This window comes from Hoplias malabaricus, chromosome 5 (genome assembly GCF_029633855.1).
Source record: "Hoplias malabaricus isolate fHopMal1 chromosome 5, fHopMal1.hap1, whole genome shotgun sequence".
In the NCBI taxonomy this organism is placed as follows: Eukaryota; Metazoa; Chordata; class Actinopteri; order Characiformes; family Erythrinidae; genus Hoplias; species Hoplias malabaricus.
The window spans coordinates 38386287-38410089 of record NC_089804.1 but is presented as its reverse complement, the minus strand read 5'-3'; the positions used below and the strand labels follow the sequence as shown (position 1 = coordinate 38410089).

Below are 23803 nucleotides of genomic sequence, written 5' to 3'. Positions count from 1 at the left end.
TGCAGCCCATCCATATAAACGTGAGCAGGGAAACCTGTCTCTTAAATGGTCTCACCTCTGAAGCTGCAGCAGAGTCAGAGATACTTCCAAACTCTTTCATCTCATCAGGAGAGATCATTAATGCCCCTGTCCTTCCTCTCCTGACCACATGTTCCTCGCAGAGAAGCTTTAAAACTCTCAGCAGTCCCCCGGGGGCTGAGGCACGTCTGCGTCTGCTGAGGTCTGAGACCCGGCTTCTGTCAGACTTCATATTTCAGAGCAAAAATGAGTCTACTTAGCGCTCCATTAAGATACAAGATTTCAAGTAGAGCAGATATGCCACACTATGAAATAAACACTGACTTTTAATATGTTCTATGTTTATTGATGTTTATTTCATATAAAAATAAGCTCTGTTTAAAGAATGCATGGCAGGAGGACGCGGGAGGATTGGTGGTCCATCACTGCAGAGACCATTCCACTGGTCAAGACCTCTATGCTAGGGGGTACTGACACTTTGCATTGAGCATACTGATCTTCGACTCATGTGCAGCTATTCCATATTCTCCTCAATAAAGCCATCTTAGTGCACCACATGTTGTCACTGCATTAAACTCTTTGCACTGAAGCCTACATCTGTTTATCAGCAGGAGTCTGTTGTGGAACTCTAAATCACTGATCCGTGCCCATGTTCTCTGGTCAGTTCCCTGCGTAATTAGCAGGCTGTTCCCCCCGTTTCCGTGGCCTCTGCTAATTGTTTGTGTTGTCTGGGAAACCTGAGAAGCTTGGGCTCACAACCAGAGTGCCGGAGCATGGCCCAAATCTATAAAAAGCTCTTTCTGTTCACTTCTTATTAGCAGGATGCAATATCGCCGGCAAACACGATGGCACGAAGGCCCTTTCTGGACAGAGTAAATAAAACATAGCCCTGATCATGCAGAAGCCAGGAGTGAAAAGGTCAGCCGGCCACTACCATTCGTAACTGGACCCTGCCGAGTGGTCAGGAGCGTCTAAGATGGCGAAGGGAACAATGGCGTATTCTCGCAGCGGTCACGCTAGCTGCTCCTCTGGGTTTTGGACATGCCAGATTGCCTTGGCTGTGGCCTACATTCTCCACCTTGCCATAAAAGAAAGAAGGGCTTTGATTTCATCCTGCCGCTGGGGTCAAGTGCTGTTTCCACATCCACTGCCTGTCAAAAGTTTGGGGACTTGTCTTTAGCCTCATTTTACAAGATGTTTTTGATACCAGTGAGTGTGGGTTTATCTTTCCATAAGCAGTTTGCAGTAACGTAGCATTTTACTGTGAGAATAATGTCATGTGATGTCACCTTTATGTCAACTAATTTGAACTACATTCGCTGGGGCATGTTCCTCTAGTTCTTCATAGAATAAATAATAATGCTAGATGAATAAGTGTCAAACCTTTGGCTAGGTGTATGTATTAAATTTAACCATTATTTTGCAATGCTGTATCCTACATTTGGATAATACAGTAAATGTAGCTGCAGAATGCAAATCTCAAAAAAGCACTGGGCTGTCATTTTGCACTGTACGTACCTGCACTGTAAACCTCCCTTTTCTTCTTGACAGCCTTCTGTTCCAGTGACACACAGCCGAGCTCTGCATTGGGCCACTGTCAGCTCCTCCAAATGTGGATCCCCTCTCATTGCCCGTAAGCTCATTGCGAGTCGGCCGCCTGGTTATTAGAGCAGACTTTGCGTCTTACAACCTCTTAGCCGGCTCATAATGCAGCTCAAAGCCCTGCTAATGCCAGCGAGGAAATCCTCTTTAAACACAAGCAAATTAATTACAATTTCAATAACATTCCATTTGTTCAGTCAAGACACCAAGGCCAGATCCGAGGACCTGGATTCTGTTTGACTATTAAATTTTCAAAAGTGGTAAATGTTAGTCTAGTGCGGTATGGATGTATTTAACCAGGCTTACAGGCAAGATGTAATTGTAAACATAGTTAAGTCCTTAGATATAGGTACCTCTGGATCCAGCCACTTTTTTTTTTTTAAAGGTGCAGCCATTGTTGACAAAGGTGTTCAGTTGCGTACACATAGCGTGTAAAATTTCAGAGATAAGCTTGAGCCTAATGCCAGCAGTCTGTCATACATGTACACAGCCTCCAGCACTGGGCTGTGGAGCAGTGGAAGTCCATTTTCACAGCATTTTGAGGGTAAAGTTGTAATAACTTGAGAATGTAAAGTCACCAGGGAGTACTCTACGGCCTTGTGTTCTGCTTGAACCTCTACACTGTGGCATCACTATGTACATGACATACGTTGTGTCTGAAACTGTGCCTTGTTCACTATATAGTGCACTATTTTGGGGTTCTGCCATTTTGTAGTAGTGTCTGAAAACATAGTGAACCATTTTCCAGGGGCTCAAACAATCCCACAATACACCGCAAAATATAGGGTACAATCCATGTACACTAGCAGATATATATTACCCATAATCCACTGTATTGTTTGGTGAAAACACACATGAGGCAGTGTTCAAAGTCATTCACTACACTCCTGAATTCAGTTCCCTATAATAGTGCACTATATAGTGAATATTATAGGAAATAGAGAATTGGGAGCCATTTCGGACACCCCCTACTTAAAACGCTTTCCTGCATCCCTGTGAGCAGTTATCCATAGCCAAATACTGATAGGTTGGACAACCACATATTAGTCATGCCCTGTCCACTGTATCCCATGAAAGCATACACTGTACCCTGTACCCCCAGCATCTATAGGTATAGAGCCACTGGAAGTGCATAACAGTGAGGGCCTTGTACATACACCAAGCCTTCCAAGGCCTCTCTTGTCAACCTGGGGGCTTCTCCCAGTCCCATCCAAAGGCTCTCTGAGCTGAACCTAAACCTGCAAAGAGCCCAAGGCTCTGGGTCACAGACAGAGGTGGATGGGGCTTGTTGCAGAGCTGTAGGGAGCATACCTGATTTGTTTGCTCGATCTTAAAACCGGATCTTAAAATGTTTGTGATCTGTAAATGTGCGGCAGTGCAGTTTTTCCCCTCCTGAAGCTATAATTCCAGGCCTGCACTCATGCTTTATTGTTTTATAGTCTACTAAAGGGAAGGTATAAAAACTGTAGTATTACAACCACAGCATGAACATTCAAAATCAGTCTTTTTTTAAGAAAGGCACACTGTTTGAAGACGTCCAGCAATGTTTCAATTTCTCGAAGTGCTCCAAGTCCCCAGTTCAGACCCCATCATGTCCTAGGGGTCTTCGCCATCTTCCCTAGCTCATGGACAGTCAACATGGGGAGAAATTCGCCAGCTCAGGGCCAGTCTTTGCCCAGTCCCCAGCTCTGCTGTCTATTTTTGACTGCTAGGTACTATTTGTGGTATAACTGCACTCTGTACTATACTATGTATAAGATAATATGCAATGTGGGCAGCTATGGTTTAAGTTTAGAAAAGCAGACTTAGGACCAAATGGGGGCATGGCAACATTCCTCAACATCTCACAGCTGAAGAGTGCTTGAGCAAGGTACCTAAACCCCAACTGCTTCCCTACAATTAATTATTTACAAACACTAAAATGGCATTTACAGACCTCTGTAAGTGATTAGTAGCTGCGCAAAGCTAATGAGGCACTAATGAGAAGATCTGAGTCATGTAAGTGGCTTCAATGTTCTGCATTACAGGGATATTGCAGTTTTGGGTACTGTGACTTGTCACTGGGGGGATCTGATACTTGTTGGCTGATGGGAATTTTTTAAGGCTTTGTTCTATGAGGCACGCAAGGATTCCACAACTCTACTAACTACAAAAGGAAGACCCTTAATATCTTTTAATCTTTTGATTACAAATGGAGGATTATACTCTTGCGCAACGATGAAGCCAGTGAAAGGGCAAAGTTATCCTATTATCCACATGTTACATAAGACTTAATTGAACTGAATGGATGTGTAAGAGGGGCATTAGTTCCTGAGGTAGCAGCTGGAGGGATTGGGACAGAAAGCTTTCAGTTTATAGACATCACATACTGTACGTTGAATATTCACTTATGACACTGATGCAGCATATTTATAAAGCGATAACTAAAGACAGGGGAAAATAAACCCATTTATTCTAACTTTGAGTAATCAAAAAGTAATTATTTGCTAATAACAGCTCATTAAACCAAGGTGGTTGCAACTTCTCAATAAACTTTTAAAGCAGATTAGCAACAGAGTCATAATTCTTCCTCCAAGACATGGGTTAATGTGAGGATGGGTTAACGGTTACCGCATTCATTGAGGTGTTTTACATCAGGACGATGCTGACAGGTAACTGGGAGCCAGACTGAGTGAGAGGAGAGCTCTGTAGCCCACCTGCGGTGACATTTTCTCTCCTTAATGGACTTGTTTCCTCGCCTGTTCAGCAACACAGCTGCACTAAGCCCCCTCTGTCTAATAATAGGGAGCTTGGCCCACGGGTGTATTCCCAAATGCTTCAGTTGTTTTAAAATATATTTGTTCTTATAATGAATTTGGTCTGAAATGTCTCTCTCTCTCTCTCTCTCTCTCTCTCTCTCTCTCTCTCTCTCTCTCTCTCTCCTCTTTCTCTCTCTCTCTTCTCTCTCTCTCTCTTTCTCTCTCTCTCTTTCTCCTCTCTCTCTCTTTCTCTTTCTCCTCTCTCTTTTTCTCTCTCTCTCCCTCTCTCTCTCTTTCTCTCCTCTCCCTCTCTCTCTCTCTCTCTCTCTCTCTCTCTCTCTCTCTCTCTCTCTCTCTCTCTTTCTCTCTCTCTCTCTCTCATTCACAGAAGGCGTATGACCTGGAGCAGCAGAGTGCGAGAAGAGGAAAACAGATGAATGGTGTGGGTAAGTTTACGCTCGTGTTTCATTCATACAGGACAATAGCGGTGCCATGGTCCACTACACACTGAACTCCCACCGTCACAATACACCGCTATCACAGGCTTGTCCTAACTGCCCTCACCTCTGACCACGTCACTGTCTCGCTCTTGGGGCGGTGGGGGGTAAATATAATTAAATAAATGCTTTGCAGGTTCCTGCACTTCGTTGTTTTTTGGAGGATGCTGAACACAGCAGTCAGAGGAACAGAAGAGCATACTTCAGCAGTAGACCACTGGTGGTATCCCATTGTCAGCGCAGTTAGGATGGCCACCATTGAAAAGCGTGAAATCAAATACTACCTGCCAGTACTGGACTGGAAAGTGGTGGAACTGCGTCCTCTGGAGCACCACCCAACCTGAAGTCAGTAGGTTTTATGTAGCTGAATGCAATTAAATGTTCACAGCAATGTTTTAAAATGAAGTATAAATATTTCACAGAATGGTAGAAGCTCTTGCTGCAGCCTACTAAGTATCTACTAATATGCTTCAGTTCAGAAGGAATGCTGGGAAAGCAGGTGTCCAAATACTTTTGGCCATGTGTTATGTAATCTGGAGCAGGCAGCAATAGGTTCACAGCTTAACCCAGTGTCCATGTCCTCAGAGCTAAAATCATGTGTCATCTCCACAGCAAGCATAAGGAGATTGCATGTGTGTGCATATGTCAGAGTGAGTGTGTGAGTGTGTGTGTTTCAGAGTTGTTTTATAAGGCTAAATCTGTGTATGAAGGATGAAAGTGCTTTCAGTGCACTGCTGATAAACATGAAAGAGAGAGAGAGAGAGAGCGGGGGGCAGAGAGAGATTAAGTCCTCCTGTAATCCCTACAGTGTAGTATCAGACCCCTACAGTCAGGGGGATTTTTTTTTGCAAGGGACAGAGTGCAAGCGAGTGAGTGAGCATGAGAGAGAGAGAGTGAAAGAGAAAGAGATAAAGGGAGAACAAAACTATAAGAAAAAGAGAAAGAGAACAGGAGAAGGGAGTGAGAGAAAAGGAAAGCAAGTTCAGACAGAAAACTTTGTAAAGCGGGAAAGACAGGACTGAAAGAAACATAAAGAATGAAAGAAAGCAGAGAGGAAAGGCGAGAGAGAGAGAGCGCGAGAGTTTGACCGAATGCAGGAGAGGGAGGGGAGTGGCTGTGGAATGCCCAGCAGGTCATGTGACTGTTTACATCTGAGGGGAATAGAGGAGAGGCATGAGTGTGTGAGCAGTGCAGCAGAGCCAGATACAAATCACATACACACTCACAGACAAGCACACACAAACACACACTCACAACCAGAACATGTAGAGTCTCGAACTCTCAAACACACTCCCTCACACCCACACACACACGCACGTATACTCAGAGCAGAAGGATGGAGCACAGAATAGGGCACGGTGTGTACCCTGAGAGCCCACCCAGCAGACCCCGAGACATACTGGTCAAATCAGGTAAGAGAACACACTGCATAATAACACCACACACACCTCTGATTCATTTTAGCATTTAGTGTGTGGGGGTCTGTGTATATTCAGCATTAGCATACTCTAAGTGTAATCTTAGTACTTAGTATACTGATTAATATAGTGTTTGGTTTAAAGGTGTACTGTTTGTATTTATACAGAAAGTGTTTAGTGCACTTTTAATATATTGTCAGTATTTAGGGTCCTATTAGTATTTAATATAGAGTTAGTATACTGTAAGTATTTAGTGTACTTTTAGTGTTCAGTATACTCACCCTAAGTTTTGAGTTACACTGTTAGTACACCAAGTATTTAGTGTGTTAGTGTTACTGTTAGTATACTGTACTCTCGATATGTAGTATACAGTTAGTGTACAGTTTATTGGACGGTTAGTATACTGTACTCTCAATATGTAGTATACAGTTATTGTACAGTTTATTGGACGGTTAGTATACTGTACTCTCAATATGTAGTATACAGTTATTGTACAGTTTATTGGACGGTTAGTATACTGTACTCTCAATATGTAGTATACAGTTATTGTACAGTTTATTGGACGGTTAGTATACTGTACTCTCGATATGTAGTATACAGTTAGTGTACAGTTTATTGGACGGTTAGTATACTGTACTCTCAATATGTAGTATACAGTTATTGTACAGTTTATTGGACTGTTAGTATACTAAAGCCGCACAAACATGGTCATTGGAGTCCAAGCGATAGTCCACTGAGAGTGTCCATCTGTCCAGTTACAACAGGCTGGACTTCATGAACAGCTTTGGCCAAAGACAGTCAAAACAGATTGCTCTTGGTTGTGGCCCTGGATTACAATGTGAAACCAAAAGTGTGTGTCCCTACAACATGTGTCCAAATACTTTTGATGGACAGAGCTTTTTCTCTGAAATTCAAGGTATTAATTGATAGTTTTCCCGTTTCCCACTTTGCTGCAGCAGCAGAGGAGGCTAAACGTTAGAGGTTACTGCTCGGGTTCTGATGTTGGACGATTAGATCCATTAGCTCCATCACTGTAGAGAACACAGCCCAGTGCCTGGTGTCTTTATGGAGCTATAGAAAGACCATGAGTAAATACTGAAAGTGTGTATTAGGGGAGTTGCAGGGTCTCAGTTTACATTCCCTTTGTTTCTCCTGGGATTTGGGCCACTGAACACTTCAGGGAACACCTCAGGGTTAATCATTAGAGTCTGTACTTTAGAAAGCAGAACTCTTCCCTCAATGTTTGACCATGCAAACCCTCACACTGACCACAAAGCATGGGATAAGTGTAAACTATGGAATACAGAGATTACGAGAGAGAGCGCCTTACAGGACAAGAGTTTACACTTTAAAGTTTGTATCAAATGAAGACATGCAGAATCGTTCTTAGCTGGAGTTTGGAGCCTCCCTGCTCTTCGTATTGACACAGCTCCGTCTTTCACAATCGCTGCTTTAATTTTCCACCCGTCCGGTGTTTACTTTTGCAGAAAAAAAAGCACAAGGTTCATGTCGTCTGCCCTGTCCAGCCATGAGTGGCCTCTAATGAACCTCACTGAGCATATTTACCCAGCCATCTGAGGAAGTGTTCTCAGTACTAACACACCTTACCGAACACACACTTCAGACTGTTCTGTCCAGTGGTACTGTTTTTAATGTTAAAGAAAACTTATTTTATATCTGATTTACTTAAAACATATTGAATGGCAATGCTGTTACCAATGAACATGCTAATGACTAGCAGGGATTATTGTAAGGATGTCTACACAGGGACTTTTGCATTGAATAGAATCTTTATTATTATTAAATACACTGTTCATAAACAAGGCATTTGTGTATGAGGTAAATGTCATAGGCCACTGAAGCTGCATTTGGTACTGTAGTCAATGCCATAACCATGTGAGGTCTAAGCTTCATTGTTTTATGACAAAAAAACATAGGCCTATGCATGAACAAGGCCATTTCAATTATTGGCTGCATCCCAGTTGTTCACTACACATTAATTCTATACAATAGATACTATTTACTTTTTTAGTACGCAGAATATCATCATACTACACTGTTTTTACTAACAGGATGTTTTCAACTGTAGCTATGACAACCCATGCCATACCAAGCTGCACATACAATGCTGTTTGAATTTTTTTTTCAAATATCTTACTCCCACACTGCGTAGTGCACAGTGTAGGTCATAAAAAGACAGTTTCTGCACTAAAAGAGTGCATTGTCTTATATTAGTGCACTATCTGAGTGTAGTTTTATTATCTGTAGGGCACTATTTGGGACACAGCCAAAAATATCCAAACACAAGGAGCTCTTTCCTTTCTGTTTCCCATTGGATTGTGGGACAATCCAACACTCTTTTACACCTCAAATTATTCAAAAACCAGTAAGAATTCGTTTTAAAGTTGCAATTGGGACACAGCCATAAAGTTGTCTTAGGTGTGAATAGATATATGAATAGATATATAAAATGAGCGCTAATTATAACATGTTAGAAATGTCTCTACAGAGGCTTATAAACATGACATGTTAGCAGACTCACGTTAAGTTTTGCTAAGCAGAGTGTGTCTCTCTGTGGATGCTGCTGGCTGGGTTCTTGCCCAGCTTTTCTAATGCTAATGTTTTGTCCAAGCTCCAGTCACAATCCTGCAGTTTGCCAAGGGTCAGTCTACAGAGTGGACTATGGGAAAATAGCCCCCCATCCCCTTCACACACCAGCACACACAAACACACTATTCCCTACCCCACTTCCTCCCCCACATGAGAGAACAGCAATTCTGGACATCCCCAGAGAACGCTGACGTTGCCATGGCAACGGTCAGCACTCTGTTTGTATACAATAACAGGAGGAAATAAACTGCCTCAGAAAAGAAGCTTTAAAGGCAGAAGTGATATAACACTACACCAAATCATCACCTCCTACAACTTCAGCAGTAAATTACTGTAAAAGCCCAAACACCATCAATCAGAATCAGAATTGGTTTTATTGGATTTGTATTATATCATTCACTTACCAAGGGGTTTGTCCTGGTCTGAAATATGAGCAACATAAAAATGAGTGTCAATTTGAAAAGTATTGAAAGTATCTCAATATAATAATAATAAGGAGACAACAAAGAAGAAAATGTTTTTTAAGTGACTGCAGGAATTCCACCAATTTTCCCACCAAATTCCAGGACAATTATGTCATTTGATTAGCAAACAATGTCAAGCATCAGTTCAGCACTCCAGAGAACCCCTTTCCACTGCTCCACTGCCCAGTGCTGGGAGGATTATTGCCTTCTGACTGACATTTGGCATTGAGAATGTGACCTTATGCCGAAGAGTGGCTGCTACATTGTCCTATTTCACTACAAAATACATTACTATGGAGATTGTTCAAGCAGTGTTTGTGCACAACTGTACCGTGTATTATATAGTGCATTATACAAATATATTTTATGAGCAAGTTTGGGGTGGGTTTCTACATGTCAGTCAAAATCTCAACCACACAGGATAGAATTAACCATCAGTTTTTCCAGTTATTCCTGGAAACAGACTGGGTCTGGCCAGGTCCTTCTCTACTGACCATGTTAAACAGCTCACAAGGTCATTGGGGAAGAAGCTAAATGCATTACAGCCATAAAACCAGAGGATATTAACTTTCAGATCAGATGCAGAAGGCTCTCTGCCTCTGCCCTGCGAGTCATAGATATCCAATCAATGCCAACATAGATCCTGCTGCACAGGAACAGTCGATACACTGGAAGATCTACTTACTCCTTTCTCTTCCTCTTTACTCTCTCCCCCTCCATTTTTTAACCCCATCTCATAATCCCCCTCTAAGTCATACACACGCTCAACAACTCACCCGGTACAAGTGGTGAGTGCAATGTTTAAGCTTGTCAGCACTACCTGAAAGAGACCACATTCCATTCATGCACAAGCCACCAACACACACTCAAAGTAGCTGCTGTAACAGCCACTGTCTGTGTTGACCACATTGTGTATTTGGCATATTATATATATGTATTAAGCAGTATGTGCTGTTATTATATATTAATAAGTGTTTTTACAGCATCATAACAGACCTGGTACTACAGAGTTTGTTTCTGATACAGATTTATAGAGCTAACATTTCTGATAAAGGTATAACTTTGGCCAATATGATTTTGTATTGTCCAAACCTAAACAGAAATTTTTAAATAAACTGATATTTTGGTCAACTAGCAACAAAATGACCAGCATTCAGACATATGTAAGATGTATGGAGTCAACGAAACTGTATGTGGGCACATTGGAGTAACATTGGAGCAGCTGCACATGAGTCTACAGTCACCATGCTCAATGCCAAGCATGGGATAGAAGGATGTAAACCAATAAGTACTGGGCTGTGGAGGACTGACTCTACATTCATTGAAATGTTGGCCCTAATGACAAGCTAGCAATCTTCCCAAACACTACTCTGGAACAAGAAGTCCCTTGCCCATTTGGCATGACCTCACCCAAACCGAAGGGACCTTAAACGAACCTTCAGACGTTGATCTTAGCAGGTAGAATATAAGGAAGTGTGAGCCAGCTTGCTGTCGGTGATGTCAGCCAGGTATGGCTTCAGCTCTTAGTTGTGACTTCAAATGGAGGAATTTGGTTCCATTTTGGAGATGTTTTGAAAATCTGTTTGACAGTTTGGGTACACTGTTTTCTTTCCAAGAGAACTAATGCTGTGTTTTTCAGACCCAAGCTTGGGAATGGTATGCACTGCAATGGTTACTTTGTTTCTCTACTCTGACACTTTAAATGCATCCAATGAATGAGGTGAAGAGTGAGAAGGGGAAACACACAAAAGGAACTGGGAATAAGGCACAATTGTTAAGTTGCTGGTTTAATTGTGACATCATTGTTAAACCTTCTCTGATTACATGTAGCTATTTAGCTTTAACCTGATTGACACACTTGTCTCATTTGAGGAGATCACCACCAACAAAGAGTTAATTTTATCTTCTCAAGAATTCATTTGTGGTTGTTAGCTGGGACCTAATCCTTGATACTTTGAGTCATAGCCAAGATCTCCAAGCAGGGGCATGCAGCACTAGCCCAAATACTTTGTAGACCACATTGACATTGCTATAAACCCAAGTAAAGTATCTTTAATTAGAGAAAATAAAGGTATCAATGTATTAATATATTTTTAGATAATGACTCTATACATCTTGTTTTGATGTTGACTTTTTACCTTAAAAACCTATTTACTAGACCTTAAGACCACTTCCCACTGTTATGCCATCTAGAAAGAACAAAGCCATAGCTGAACTTGAGTGGTATACTATTACCAATGACATTTCCTCAGATTTCCACTGATCTATTATCATCTACCTCCTCCTCTGCCGGGTTCTGATTTGGAGGCCCAGCTGATTTGGAGACCTTTGTGAAGTTGGTTTTAATATTGAATAGCGGAGATGGTCTCTGGTTCCTCCTCAAACTCCGCCATTGTTCTGATCAGGCCTAGAAGAATATGACACCTGATCTTTTTCCACTGTCACTCCGCTAAGGATCACTTCACCTTTAATCTTTCCGTTTATAAAGAGGTGAAGGAGGCCAGAGTGTTCTGAGGCCCATCAGGTTCTCTGACGGAAAAGGCCAAGCACTGGGCAGTCTGAACGAAACGTCAGGGTCAGTCAATTACAAGGGTCAAGCACAGCAATGGTTGGAATGGCCCCATTGATTTTTCAATTGAGGAAGTGGATTCCACATCTGTACTGAATTAAACTCAATGCCAATTGTAAAGTGATTTGTTCGATCTAAATCAAATTTGCTCAATGTTCCACTTACATTAGATGTAGTCAATCAGTCCAGATATGCTTGGGGGTCTAATGACTGCTTTAGTTTGGCAATTGAGATATATGAGGCTTACAAGTAATGGAAACTTATACCCACAGGTTAGTGTAGTGCCAGTTATTACAGCCTCTAATCCTGAGAAGCTTTACAATACAGGCTGAGCCATTTCTGTGAGGACTGGCTGTCATTCCAACCAGCCATATCTCTACAGATAAAAACATACTGTATATAACTAAAATGAGTGCCCTAAACATTTCCACATTGTTTTTCTCAATCCACACAAACTATAACTGGGTTAGAGTTAGAGCAAAAGTTAAGAGTTACGGTTATGGTTGGAGTTAGTGGTAGGGTCATAGGTAGGGGCAGGTTTACAGGTTTTTCACACTGGGTTCCTGTCAGAAATTCATGCATACATACTGTGTATATTCATTCACTTTTAGAGCAGGCTGCTTGTTCATGAGAACATTAGTGAGGCCCCAACACATCCCAGAGTTACTGAACCATGGACGATTTATGTTGGCATTAAACATGGTGGTCTCAAACTCCTTTTTAGTAAAGATTAGTCAAATAGTGTGCACAGTTCAGCAAGTACAATGGAATTGTGTAGTTCAAGTTAATACATTCTTTCTAAGGCACCAGAGCAGTAATGACAGGTAGTGTGTGGTTCGTTAGAGGCCTGGTGTTTAGATGGACAAATTGCAGGGTTCAGCAGTCAGGAAATGGATCTGCGGAATTTCCTCTTGAAAAGAACATAAACAGTCGTAAGACGCTGACTGTTCACCTGTTACTTTTGCAATTTTTTTCTTTCTTACTTCTCTCTCTCTCTCTCTCTCTCTCTCTCTCTCTCTCTCTCTCTCTCTCTCTCACACACACACACACACACACACACACACACACACACACATAATGCCAGATAATGTAGAACAGAACTGTTCCATGTCTGATTTCTGGTTTCCCCTTTTCTCCATCTGTCTCTAGTTCTAAGCTTATGCTCAAGCCCAATACACACCAACAATTCCACCTGCCAATATCTGCTACTGTTCTACATCATTTAGAATAGCTCTAGAGAGCTAAACCTTTTTGTAGTTTTCTTAAGCAGACACCCAACACAAGTGTTGTACCTAGTGTTGTTATACAACAAAAATGTTATTATGGTGGATACAGATAATTAAATAAGCCCTAATCTGCTTAATGTCTATCTTCTGATCTTCTAATCCTCTCTTCGTGAAAATAATAAAGGTATTAAGAACTCCATTTGTTCAAGCCCTCTTCATAACACTCCTTGACAGACCTGTGTCTCTCTGAGGTGAAATTTGATACACTTCATCAAAGCCTTTTTGGCATGAATGACTTACGTTACAGACACAGAGAGGGGAAGCCTTCTAAGGGAAGGCCCAATTACACTGAGCTACAAATTATATGTGCAATATTTCACTTGGTATTTAAACAAAAAAAGAAAATCTGGTGATCTCAACATTATTTGTCCTTCATGCTATGTAGATATTTACAAACAAGCTAGTTCTCCCATTGTTTAGGTTTCATGAGCTGAACAGAAGGCCTTGCATTTTAGATTAGCTCCCAGACACATTAGAACTGGTTTTGATATGTAAATGAGTAGGGCCTGTCTATGAGGAAGCCCTATACTACATAAGTTTCTCGCTGAGTATGAGTTGTAGCCTGACCAATGCATTTCAGCTGTATGCAGATGTATGCTGAAGGAGTCAGTGTAAAACTGCTGCATGATGAAAATATATGCTAATATGACTGTTAGAAGCTTCAAATGAAAGCTGCAATGTCCTTCATGTTTTTAGTAGAGGGGTGTAGCTTCGGACTAAGGCCCACTTTGTGAGTGCACGTATGTGGCCCCTCGATGTTCCATGTACATTTCCGTGATCCAGATTCAAAGCATTCTACAGGGTCACAAGCAAAACCTATCACAGAGGCGGGGCTCAGTTTTTTAATCTACGCCAACCATAATAGATGATTCAGTATTAGCTTAATGCTAACACCACTTTTTCTGACTTTCTGTCTCCAGCCTCGGCTTATGCAGATATCCAGTGGGAACAGCCTCATCAGCCTGATGGACCACGGCGAGATCCGCTGCGTTACCCCCACCGGGACATCCTCCCCGTGGCCAGCTACGCCCCTCAGCCGGATTATATGGAAGGGGACGATGATCTCATCAAGCCCAAAAAGCTGATTAATCCAGTTAAATCTTCTAAAAGCCACCAGGAGCTGCACCGGGAGCTGCTCATGAACCATAAACGGTACCATCGGGCTGATTTATATTTATATCATTTTTATTGTATAACTGAGTGAACTGTGAATGGTCATTTGACTAATCTAACTCTTATTAAGCACTAAACAAAATCAAACTCTACAGGTACACAAGCCATTTCTCATTAGGTAGTTCAACCAAAATAAAGGCATATTGCCCCCTACTTTTCCTTATGAGTAGTGCAGTCTGTCATAGTATATTCCTGAATATATTCAACATTAAGTGAGAAATATATGTACAGTTAATTACACAAACATCAACCAACTAAATATAAAACATGAACTATAAAATATTCAATTTATTGCATTTATCTCTTCTCTATTTATTATTTTTCTTATTATCATTATTAATATATTTTCGAAGATTCTATTCTGTGCACTCGCTAGGCAGCTACAACATAAAAGCCATTTACCAAGTGATCTGAGATGTGACCCACACAACTGATGCAGTTGGAGCAGCTGTTCCAATATCCCAGCTCAGCTGTGTGGGGGGTAGCTTAATACAGCTGCATATACAAAACCATGAACCCCCCAGACACTTCTACACACCCTCGCACACAGGAAATGGAGCTACAAAGATCAGGAGAGTTTCACAGAAGAGACAAAATGGGACACTTTAGATGAAGAGACATCATTTAATGCCTTAAATAATAAACAAAAAATGTTTGACATATTGTGGACATTATAATGAATTTAATGCATAATCATAGCATCCAATTCATTTGCCTTTGATCAAGTTTAATGCCAGTTTAAATTAGCCATGACCCAGTGTAAAGCCCCTGGATAAACCCCCTGTTCCGTTCTTTCTCTGCAAAGAGTTCAGGAATAGTTTTCTGAAGAAGTGTTGAGTACAAGTCTTAGAGTTGCCTGGTAACCACCAGCGAAAATGCCCCCTGCCAAAGCCGCCAATGGCAGTTAGCAGCTAAAGCGCCACATTCAGAACAAATGATCCCCCCTCTCTTCACCACCCCTGCGGTTAGAGTGGGGGCAACCAAAGCCCCTCCAACTGGCCAACAGAGGCGGCTTTATCCCCTCACTTTCCCCTGCCATTCTGCCCCCTCATAGCTGCTTTAAGGAGGGCTTTAAAGGCCCCCCAGTCGGCCAGACAAGAGCACTTGGAAGGAAAGTGGCTCTGTTCAGCTTTCTCTCTTTTTCTCTCTCTCTCTCTTTCCCACTGTCCACTCTCCGGTCAGCCCTGTGTTGTGCTAATTCACTCAGGATGGAGGCCCTTGTCTCTACATAAGCTCTGCAATGCTTATGTAGTGTTTCTATACCGCAGCGGTCAGCTACAAAGGACTAGTAGCTCAAACACTGCTATGAGGATTTGTTAGCATAAAACCATAAAGAACATTTGTAAAGTCAACACACAATGCTCAATCACTCCAGAGAACTCTGTTCCCCTGATAACCTTCAGGCTGAGGTTTAGCATCGGCCACAGTGACATTACACTTATAAAAATTGCATTCATACTTTCAATGAAAGCTTCACATATTGTAAACGGTGTCTAAAAACCTTTGGACATAAAGACCATACAAAGAGAGCACTGGCTCAAGAGTGGCTGTGTTTATGAATGCATCTTACTATGGTAAGTGAGAGAAGAACCATGTGTGTGCGTGTGTGTGTGTGTGTGTACGTGTGTGCACGCATGTGTGTGTGAGATGGCGCTAAGCCAAAGTGGTCATTAGGCGGGTATCTGTTTGGACACTGTAGTTGTTTTGACCCTGAAAGACCCCGGAGAGGACAGTCCATGCACGGATGGCACTCCACAGGGAGAGAGAGCGAGATAGGGAGCGAGAGAGGGAAAGAGATAACAGCAACAGTTTACAGTAGGTGTCCTTAGTGGCAGAAGAACTGGGTCACTGACTGAATGGCGTCTATCTCTCTTCTCAAACCCTCTGTAGATAAGCTCTTATATGTGCCCGAGCTACACTGGGCCTTCAGTGTGTACAGGAAACAGAAGAAGACAAAAACACTGACAGCATCAATGCAGAAAAGAGAGAATTTCCATCACTTTGTTCTATTGTTTATAGAGTACTTTGCAAAAGTCTTTGAAAGTGTTTTTTAAGTGTGAGTTATTCAGGGACAAAGCATGTACTTACACACATGTTCCACATGCTACATATATTACAGAAAAGCCTCATTAAAATGTTTAAATATGCACTACATATTTGGCAACTTTGTGGAATTGGCTTCTGCGGTAGTCGCTGGAAATGTGTGAAAGAACATCTTGTAATGTGGGTCGTGCTGCGTTCATGTTCCCTGAGTGGATTTAGCTGATGATGGTGAGCATGGTCACGTTAAAGGAGCATTGAAAGAAAACTGGATGTAATTTGAAATCTGAAAAAGACATCAAAAGTGAAATGACAATTTTTGTGTGAGCAGCTATTACAGCCCGTGTGTGTGTGGGCGGGGGGATGGTGGGGGGTGGTGGTTACAGCAAAAAGATGCTATATTTTAGCCGATTTATTTTCCTTTTGACACTAATGCCACTTCATTCTACTACTTTATTACATTTATTACGTTACATTCCTTACAGAAGTCTTATTTTCAGTTCAAAGAATTCAACAGGGACAGTTTTTCTACCTCCAGAGTTCAGTCGTGTATTTTCTTGTAGTTTCTTGTAGGTTTCTAACACTGCTTATTTTTATTGAGCTAAATCATTTTCCTCCTAGTAACAAAGACAGAATAAATAAAGCTTAGAGCTGCATATATCACTGAAAGTGTTGAGAGGCAGAATTAGCTAATTTCACGTCAATCGAAGGCTGTTAAACTGAACTGAAAATTGAAGGAGACAGGAAAGAGGGCTTCCAGCGTAAACAGGGCAGTTATGGTCTTTGTTTAATAGTATTATCCTCACTCTGGACCTTGAATAAAAATAGGTATATAGATTACTAAAGGAAGGAAGACGTAGATAGAAGTGATGTGCATCCTGCTAGTTCTACAAATAGCCAGAGCTGCAGTAAATCCCCCTAGCGTATAAGGTAGAACAGCACACAGTGTAGCGGGTTGGAATATCACATGTTAATATTAAACATGTTTCTGGTCGGGGAGGCATGGCGGCGCTGAAGGTAGTATGTAATAATATATCTCACAGTCGCAGGATAAAGGCTAAAGCCAGTAAAAATGCAGCCCCCACAAACTGGGGTTGGTTTGAACACTGTAAATAACATAAATAAAGTCAAATAAATAAAGTAAAATCACCTCATTTTGTCTCCAAACATTCCAGGTTTTAAAAGTCTGTATACATAGGCCCTTAGAAGCATATTGCTGTTGACAAAAGCACCAAATGCTGCTGTATGTTAGTGCTAATACTGCCCCCTTGTGGTAAACATTCAGGCTGCTAAACATGTGCGAGTGATTGACATAAAAATCATTTCCGTGAGTTGCTTCATATCTAAAAATATAATTTTTTTTCTGTTAACTAATTTAACCAAAATCCAATTTAGTGATATATTGTTAGCTCTGAAAGATGCATGTGTTTGTGTGTGGGTTTGTGTTGGTGGTGGGGGGAGGGGGGGCTGCCGTGTCTCTAACTCACTTCATTAATTGCTGCCTTGTTTGTTTGTTGCTGCTTCCATGTCTCCCCGGTTTTGATGGACACCACATAAATTAGAAGGGATGCTAATTACAATGTGGCACACACAAACTCTCACACACACAAACACACACAAACAGAGCTTTCCCACTTCTCAGCACCCGCGATGCCACCTCCCTCTGGAGGAAACAGACTCACACCTAATTTAATTAGCAATCAGGGAGGGAGTGTTTGTGTGCGTGTGTGTGTTCAGCTGTGTTCTAATCTCTTGAAAGTCTTTTTTTTTTAAACCAATTGACGTATACTGACATCCGAGCTGTCAACGAGATCAAATTCAATCAAATCAATAAACCAATGGTATGATCTCTATTATGCACAATTTACCAACATTAGAAACTGAATGCCATCTGACCCTCGCAGAAATAGTCTAAATATCTAAAATATTCCTTGAAGAGCTGGGGGTGTTACTGCAACAAAGTGTACAAACAAATAGATCCTTCTTCTCATATCTTCAGCGTTAAAATTTCTTAAAACATGACAAGGCTGCCATCTGCTGGGTAAAGGATGGAATTCATCCTGGCAGTTCAGCTCAGGTCAGTTTTATCCTAAATCTAAATTATTTATAGCAAAGGTCTTCAAATCCAAGCCATGGATCTGGGTTCCAGTCCAAGATTTTAAAATGACCAACTGGTATACTACTATAGCAACAGCTGTTAATGTTCCTGACTGGTATAGTGTCAAGTCCAAGCTCCAGGTTTGAAGATCTACACCATCTTGATTCTGTACATTTCTCCTTTCTCTGTCAGTGGCGTGGAGAACAAGCCAGAGCTCCAGCGTGTGTTGGAGCAGAGGAAGAGGGAGCAGATGATTAAACAGAGGAAACAGGAAGAGGAAGCCAGGAGGAAGATCTCCCCACTGGAGCAGGAGCTCCAAAAGAGGCACAAAAAACTAGAGGAGGTAGCTAATGATTAGTCCACCACTTACCACTTAAGATACTGGGACTAGAACCTTAAGGTGTATGGAGACCAGAAACCTCCAGAGACATGTCCATATAGCAATGTATTATATGCATTTTTTTATTGTTTTGTCTGTTCCCTGTTCTTTTCTTTGTACAGCTGGAGAAAGAACAGGAACGACAGGAGGAATGTTCTCGCAGCGCTCCAGAGTTCATCAAAGTCAAAGAGAACCTGAGGAGGACTTCGTTCACAAGTTCCGACGAGAAGGAGGTTTAAAGCAGGAAGGAGCTCCTGGATATGTGTGGAAGAGCATGCTTTCGGTACCTCTGCACACCCAATAACACAGAGACTGACCACAGTGTGACCACACCACTGGGCTTCTCTCTAACTCTCTCTGACTCTGTCTCACACAAACGTGGTTCCACTGGATCAAGCACTCAGCTCCCGAAAACACCAAGAAGAAGAGTTCCAAAGCTTCTGACACAAGAAGAAAACGAGAGAGATCTTCATTTTCTCCAAATGGTTTCTTTCACAGCAGACACAAAGGTGTCTAGAGCAGAGAGTTTGGAGGACAACATAACAGTGAGGTGGTCTAGTTGTCCCTGGGTGGTCAGATGGAGAGTCCAGGGTTCCAGAAAGCCACTGGTTTGAGACAGAGGTTCAAACGCAGCCGTGTCTTTTTAAAAACCTCTCAAATCTTTACGAAAAGTCTATCAGTATTAAAGAAAGCTGTCAGTTTCCCAGCTGCCAAATATATCATACGCCCAGACACATCTGTGTAAAAGGATGTTACACCTAGATAATGGAGCACAATGTTTCATTTACGCAATTAATTATCAGCACAGGTAACATTTGCACATAGATAGAAACTCTAATATTGTTTTCTCATGCAAAATAAACACTTTATAATTTAATTTCCAGTAAATATTGGCCATTAAAACGATTCATTTCCTGTTGTACCCTGTAGAAGACGACAGAGCAGTCATTTCATATGAGAGCAGGAAATTTGTAATCATAGAGTGGCAGTAACTACAACAAATCACAGTGAGATTTTGGACAAGGTGAGTTATGACATGGAGACCTCACAAATTATTGGGTTTGACGGTTAAGCCAATCTCAAGGGACGCAGCGTCTGAACCCCCACCCCCTTGATTCAAGATGACTTGTGACATCACAAGCAGCCCTGAACCGATAGTGACAACATCTCACAGTCCATGTGATCCCACAACATTCAATGATGCAGAGCTCTGGGCTCTGGGATGCAGTGCAGTCAGTCCTTTGTACTGAGGAAAGCTCTTTGTTTGATTCACAAGTTTTATTCTTTCTTGTCTATTTCCTTTTATTGTTTACTGGTTTGTATTCCAAGGCTTCTTGAGAGTTACAGCCACAACCTCGACATCTATTTACTGTACTCTTCAGCTAATGTGGACCTTTTAAAGGCAACACAACGCAGTTGTTCAGTTGTGTTTTGTCTTTATTTCAATAGTTTCTCTTTTCTTTTTTTTTCCGTACATCAGTTCTGTAAACTGTACGACCTTAAATCCATTCTCTATCCTCAGACATAACCCTTGAAAAATAGTGGCATGAACCCGATGGCCATTTTGACTGGAAATTATATTAGCTTCATTATTGTAATGTAATAAAACGCCACCTTTAAATCAATGCACATAACATACACAACAACGGCACATGTCACTTTTTGATTTTCAGTTACTCTAATATGGTTTGCTTATCACTTTTACCACAGGAAAATGAAAGAATGTATATTAGCAGAGACAGGGACGGAGATAACTCTTTGTTTCTGCTCTTTTCAGTGCCTTTGTGAGAGCAAGCAACTGACTTTGAATGCATTTCAATCAACTTTACTGGTCTTCAACTAGCCATGAGAGATGTAGCTTAAAAACAGTAGTGAATAACTGTTTAACTGCATATGAAGTGTGTGTGTGTGTGTGTGTGTGTGTGTGTGTGTGTGTGTGTGTGTGTGTGTGTGTGTTTGTGTTTGAGAAAGAAAAAGTGTGAAGGATGGTTTTATAGCCATTAATTACAATCAATAATTGTAATAATCAATGACTGATCAAACTGTCTACACATATGTCCAAAAGTTTGTAGACACCCTTATAATGAATGTACTGTATAGTGGAAGTGCATTGATCCAACTGGGAGGGCTCTGGGGCAGTTCATAAGGCCACCATGCTCAATAACAAGTGTCTCCCAGAGGGGTATAAAGCCCACTTCCATTAGGCTGCTGACCAATGAACTGCATTCTCTGAACTTTACTAATGCTCTCGTGGCTGAATTCCATCAAATATTAACCTTCTCTCAGTATTAGATTGTACTACTTTTAGTAGTGTTAGATAAGCAGTGTCTGAGAACTTTTGGCCATATAGTGTAGTCTACATGTCAGTGAAAAGCCTGTAGCTACAATATTATTTCTTTATCATCCGTTTCTGGAATGTTATCAATGATTTAGTAGCACTTATTAAAATGATCTGATTAATACACCATCAAAGTTAAAGCACAAACTGAATTGGATCCTGTCTTTAATGATCTCTAAAACCATTTAAAAAAATAACAATCATCACCGAGTGTTTGACACGTTTTTACTGTCTTTCTGATATCGTGTTGTCTTTGTTCTTCTTTTCTTTACATTTCAGATGCTTTAAATCCTGACACTTCATTAGCAGCAAGAAAAGACCTATACATGCTGTAAAAATGGGAAAAGGTCTTATAACTTTGTATATAAAATAAAGTAAATCTAATATTACTACACTGTTTTATTTTGCATGAGCCGTTATTGCCTCGGACTGCTGTTGACTCCAGTGTCTTAAAGCAAACACAGTAACCACACCTCTTTTCCAAAAGCAAACACAGTATCTGATTTTCTTGGTCAAAACACCACAGCAGCACTCTCCTTCTGTCTAAACAGCTCTATTGAATATGGCCAGTTTCAGCGCACGTCCCTTTAAATGATAATGAGCCACTCGTTGTTTATTCCAGACCTGAGCGCACAGCAGTGAGGAGCGAGGAGAAGGAGCTCTGGTTTTTAGTTGTTATCACTTGGATTATCTTTCTTCTCCATTCACGTTTTCTCAGTTTGTACTGAATGCTCATATCTCTGTGGTCATTGTGTCAGTTTTGTTGCATTGAACCTTGGCTCAGTCCAGTGCTGTGATTGGAGGTTATCAGATGAGAGAGAGAGGGGCAATTCCAAAATCTCTGCACTTCATGTCCAAAGCCAAGAATAATCAGAAATGCTCGTTTTATCCCATGTTTTTTCGCCACATCATTCTACATGGGTGGTCTTGTTTCTCAGTGTGAGAGTTGGTAGGCTCCAAAGATTCAAACTAACATGCACATTTTGAATGTATAGAATTTGAATTTATTCTATTTTATTTTATTTTATTTTATTTTATTTTTACAATGGTGGCAATAGGAACCAGGCATCAGAATAACTCAAATGTCATTCACACATTCCTGTGTGGTTATATGGAATGTTCATTCATTCATTCATTCATTCATTATCTGTAAGGTCCAGAGCCTACCTGGAATCATTGGGCGCAAGGCAGGAACACACCCTGGAGGGGGCGCCAGTCCTTAACAGGGCAACACAGACTCACACACACATTCATTCACACACTCACACCTACGGACACTTTTGAGTCACCAATCCACCTACCAATGTGTGTTTTTGGACTGTGGGAGGAAACCGGAGCACACGGAGGAAACCCACACAGACACAGGGAGAACACACCAACTCCTCACAGACAGTCACCCGGAGGAAACCCACGCAGACACAGGGAGAACACACCACACTCCTCACAGACAGTCACCCAGAGGAAACCCACGCAGACACAGAGAGAACACACCACACTCCTCACAGACAGTCACCCGGAGGAAACCCACGCAGACACAGGGAGAACACACCACACTCTTCACAGACAGTCACCCGGAGCGGGAATCGAACCCACAACCTCCAGGTCCTTGGAGCTGTGTGACTACAACACTACATGCTGCACCACCGTGCCGCCCATATGGAACGTTAATAATGACATCCATAGACTCTTTTCTTTGAGAACAATTTGTCATAGTTTTCTACAATAAAAACATTCTGACTGATTCATTTTCCCTCTATTAGTGTCACATCGGTCCACTCGGAATGGCCATTTTTACAGCTTAAAGACGGCATTATTTTCCTGTAAAATCATTACAGATTTACCTGAAAGAAAACAGTTCACACACACCCACACAACTGTGTTCCCTCTCACACCAGCTCATGCCAGTTATTTTCCATTGAGCTATCAAGTTCAACTCTACCCTTATCTGCTCTCTTTAAACTGGCCTAGCCTCCAAAAGCCGGTGGAAGAGTCAAGAACCACAGTTTCCTGTGTGCAGTTTCACAAAACCTCCAAACTGAAACCGTAGAGAATAATGGGGTTGCGGCATGAATCTCAAGCAGCAAGCGCACCAAACGCCTGCAAACGAACACCAGCGGCTGGCAGCCACCAACAGGGAACACACAGTACATGGCGGATCCCATTCAGGGTTATCACGGGTGCTTTCTAATGGCTCTTCAGCAGAGCGTTTTCAATCGATGGAACTCTCTCCATCTTTGCCTTCAGTCCAGGTTCTCGATGGCTTCTTAATTAGACAGGGAGGTAACCGTACACTCCGAATCACAAGACCCTTTGTCCACCCAAGCACTCTATCCACCTTCAATCTGTATAATCCCCAAGAATCTTCAGGATCCGATTTGTCGCGCTCTAGTAAACAAGGGCTAAATTGTTTGAGGTGGGACGCCGCTGAACCCGAACTGAACGATGGCACACCTGAACCAGCGCTGAGTAACTGAGACACACGGAGATCTTGCCACTGCACAGGTGTGAGACCAGTACCACGGCTCTAAGGAAGAGCAGATACTTATGGGTGTTTATCCCCATGTGTTTCTTAG

General features: G+C 41.7%; 1 protein-coding gene across 3 annotated transcripts; it reads left to right on the top strand.

The window, feature by feature from the left end:
• The first annotated feature begins 917 nt into the window (after nt 1-917).
• Nucleotides 918-21619, top strand: si:ch211-236d3.4 (protein FAM107B). 3 transcript variants are annotated; one of them, XM_066672425.1, is made up of 6 exons: nt 919-1227; nt 1570-1651; nt 4747-4804; nt 14123-14354; nt 18706-18856; nt 19015-21619. In XM_066672425.1, exons 3-6 carry the CDS (start codon nt 4792-4794, stop codon nt 19129-19131), a joined length of 513 nt encoding a protein of 170 aa, XP_066528522.1. In that variant the 5' UTR covers nt 919-1227; nt 1570-1651; nt 4747-4791; the 3' UTR covers nt 19132-21619. The 3 variants fall into 3 exon arrangements, with proteins under 3 accessions (XP_066528520.1, XP_066528522.1, XP_066528521.1); XM_066672423.1 differs by lacking the exon at nt 1570-1651 and having other exon boundaries at nt 918-1227; XM_066672424.1 differs by lacking the exons at nt 919-1227; nt 1570-1651; nt 4747-4804 and adding an exon at nt 5949-6267.
• The last annotated feature ends 2184 nt before the right edge of the window (nt 21620-23803 follow it).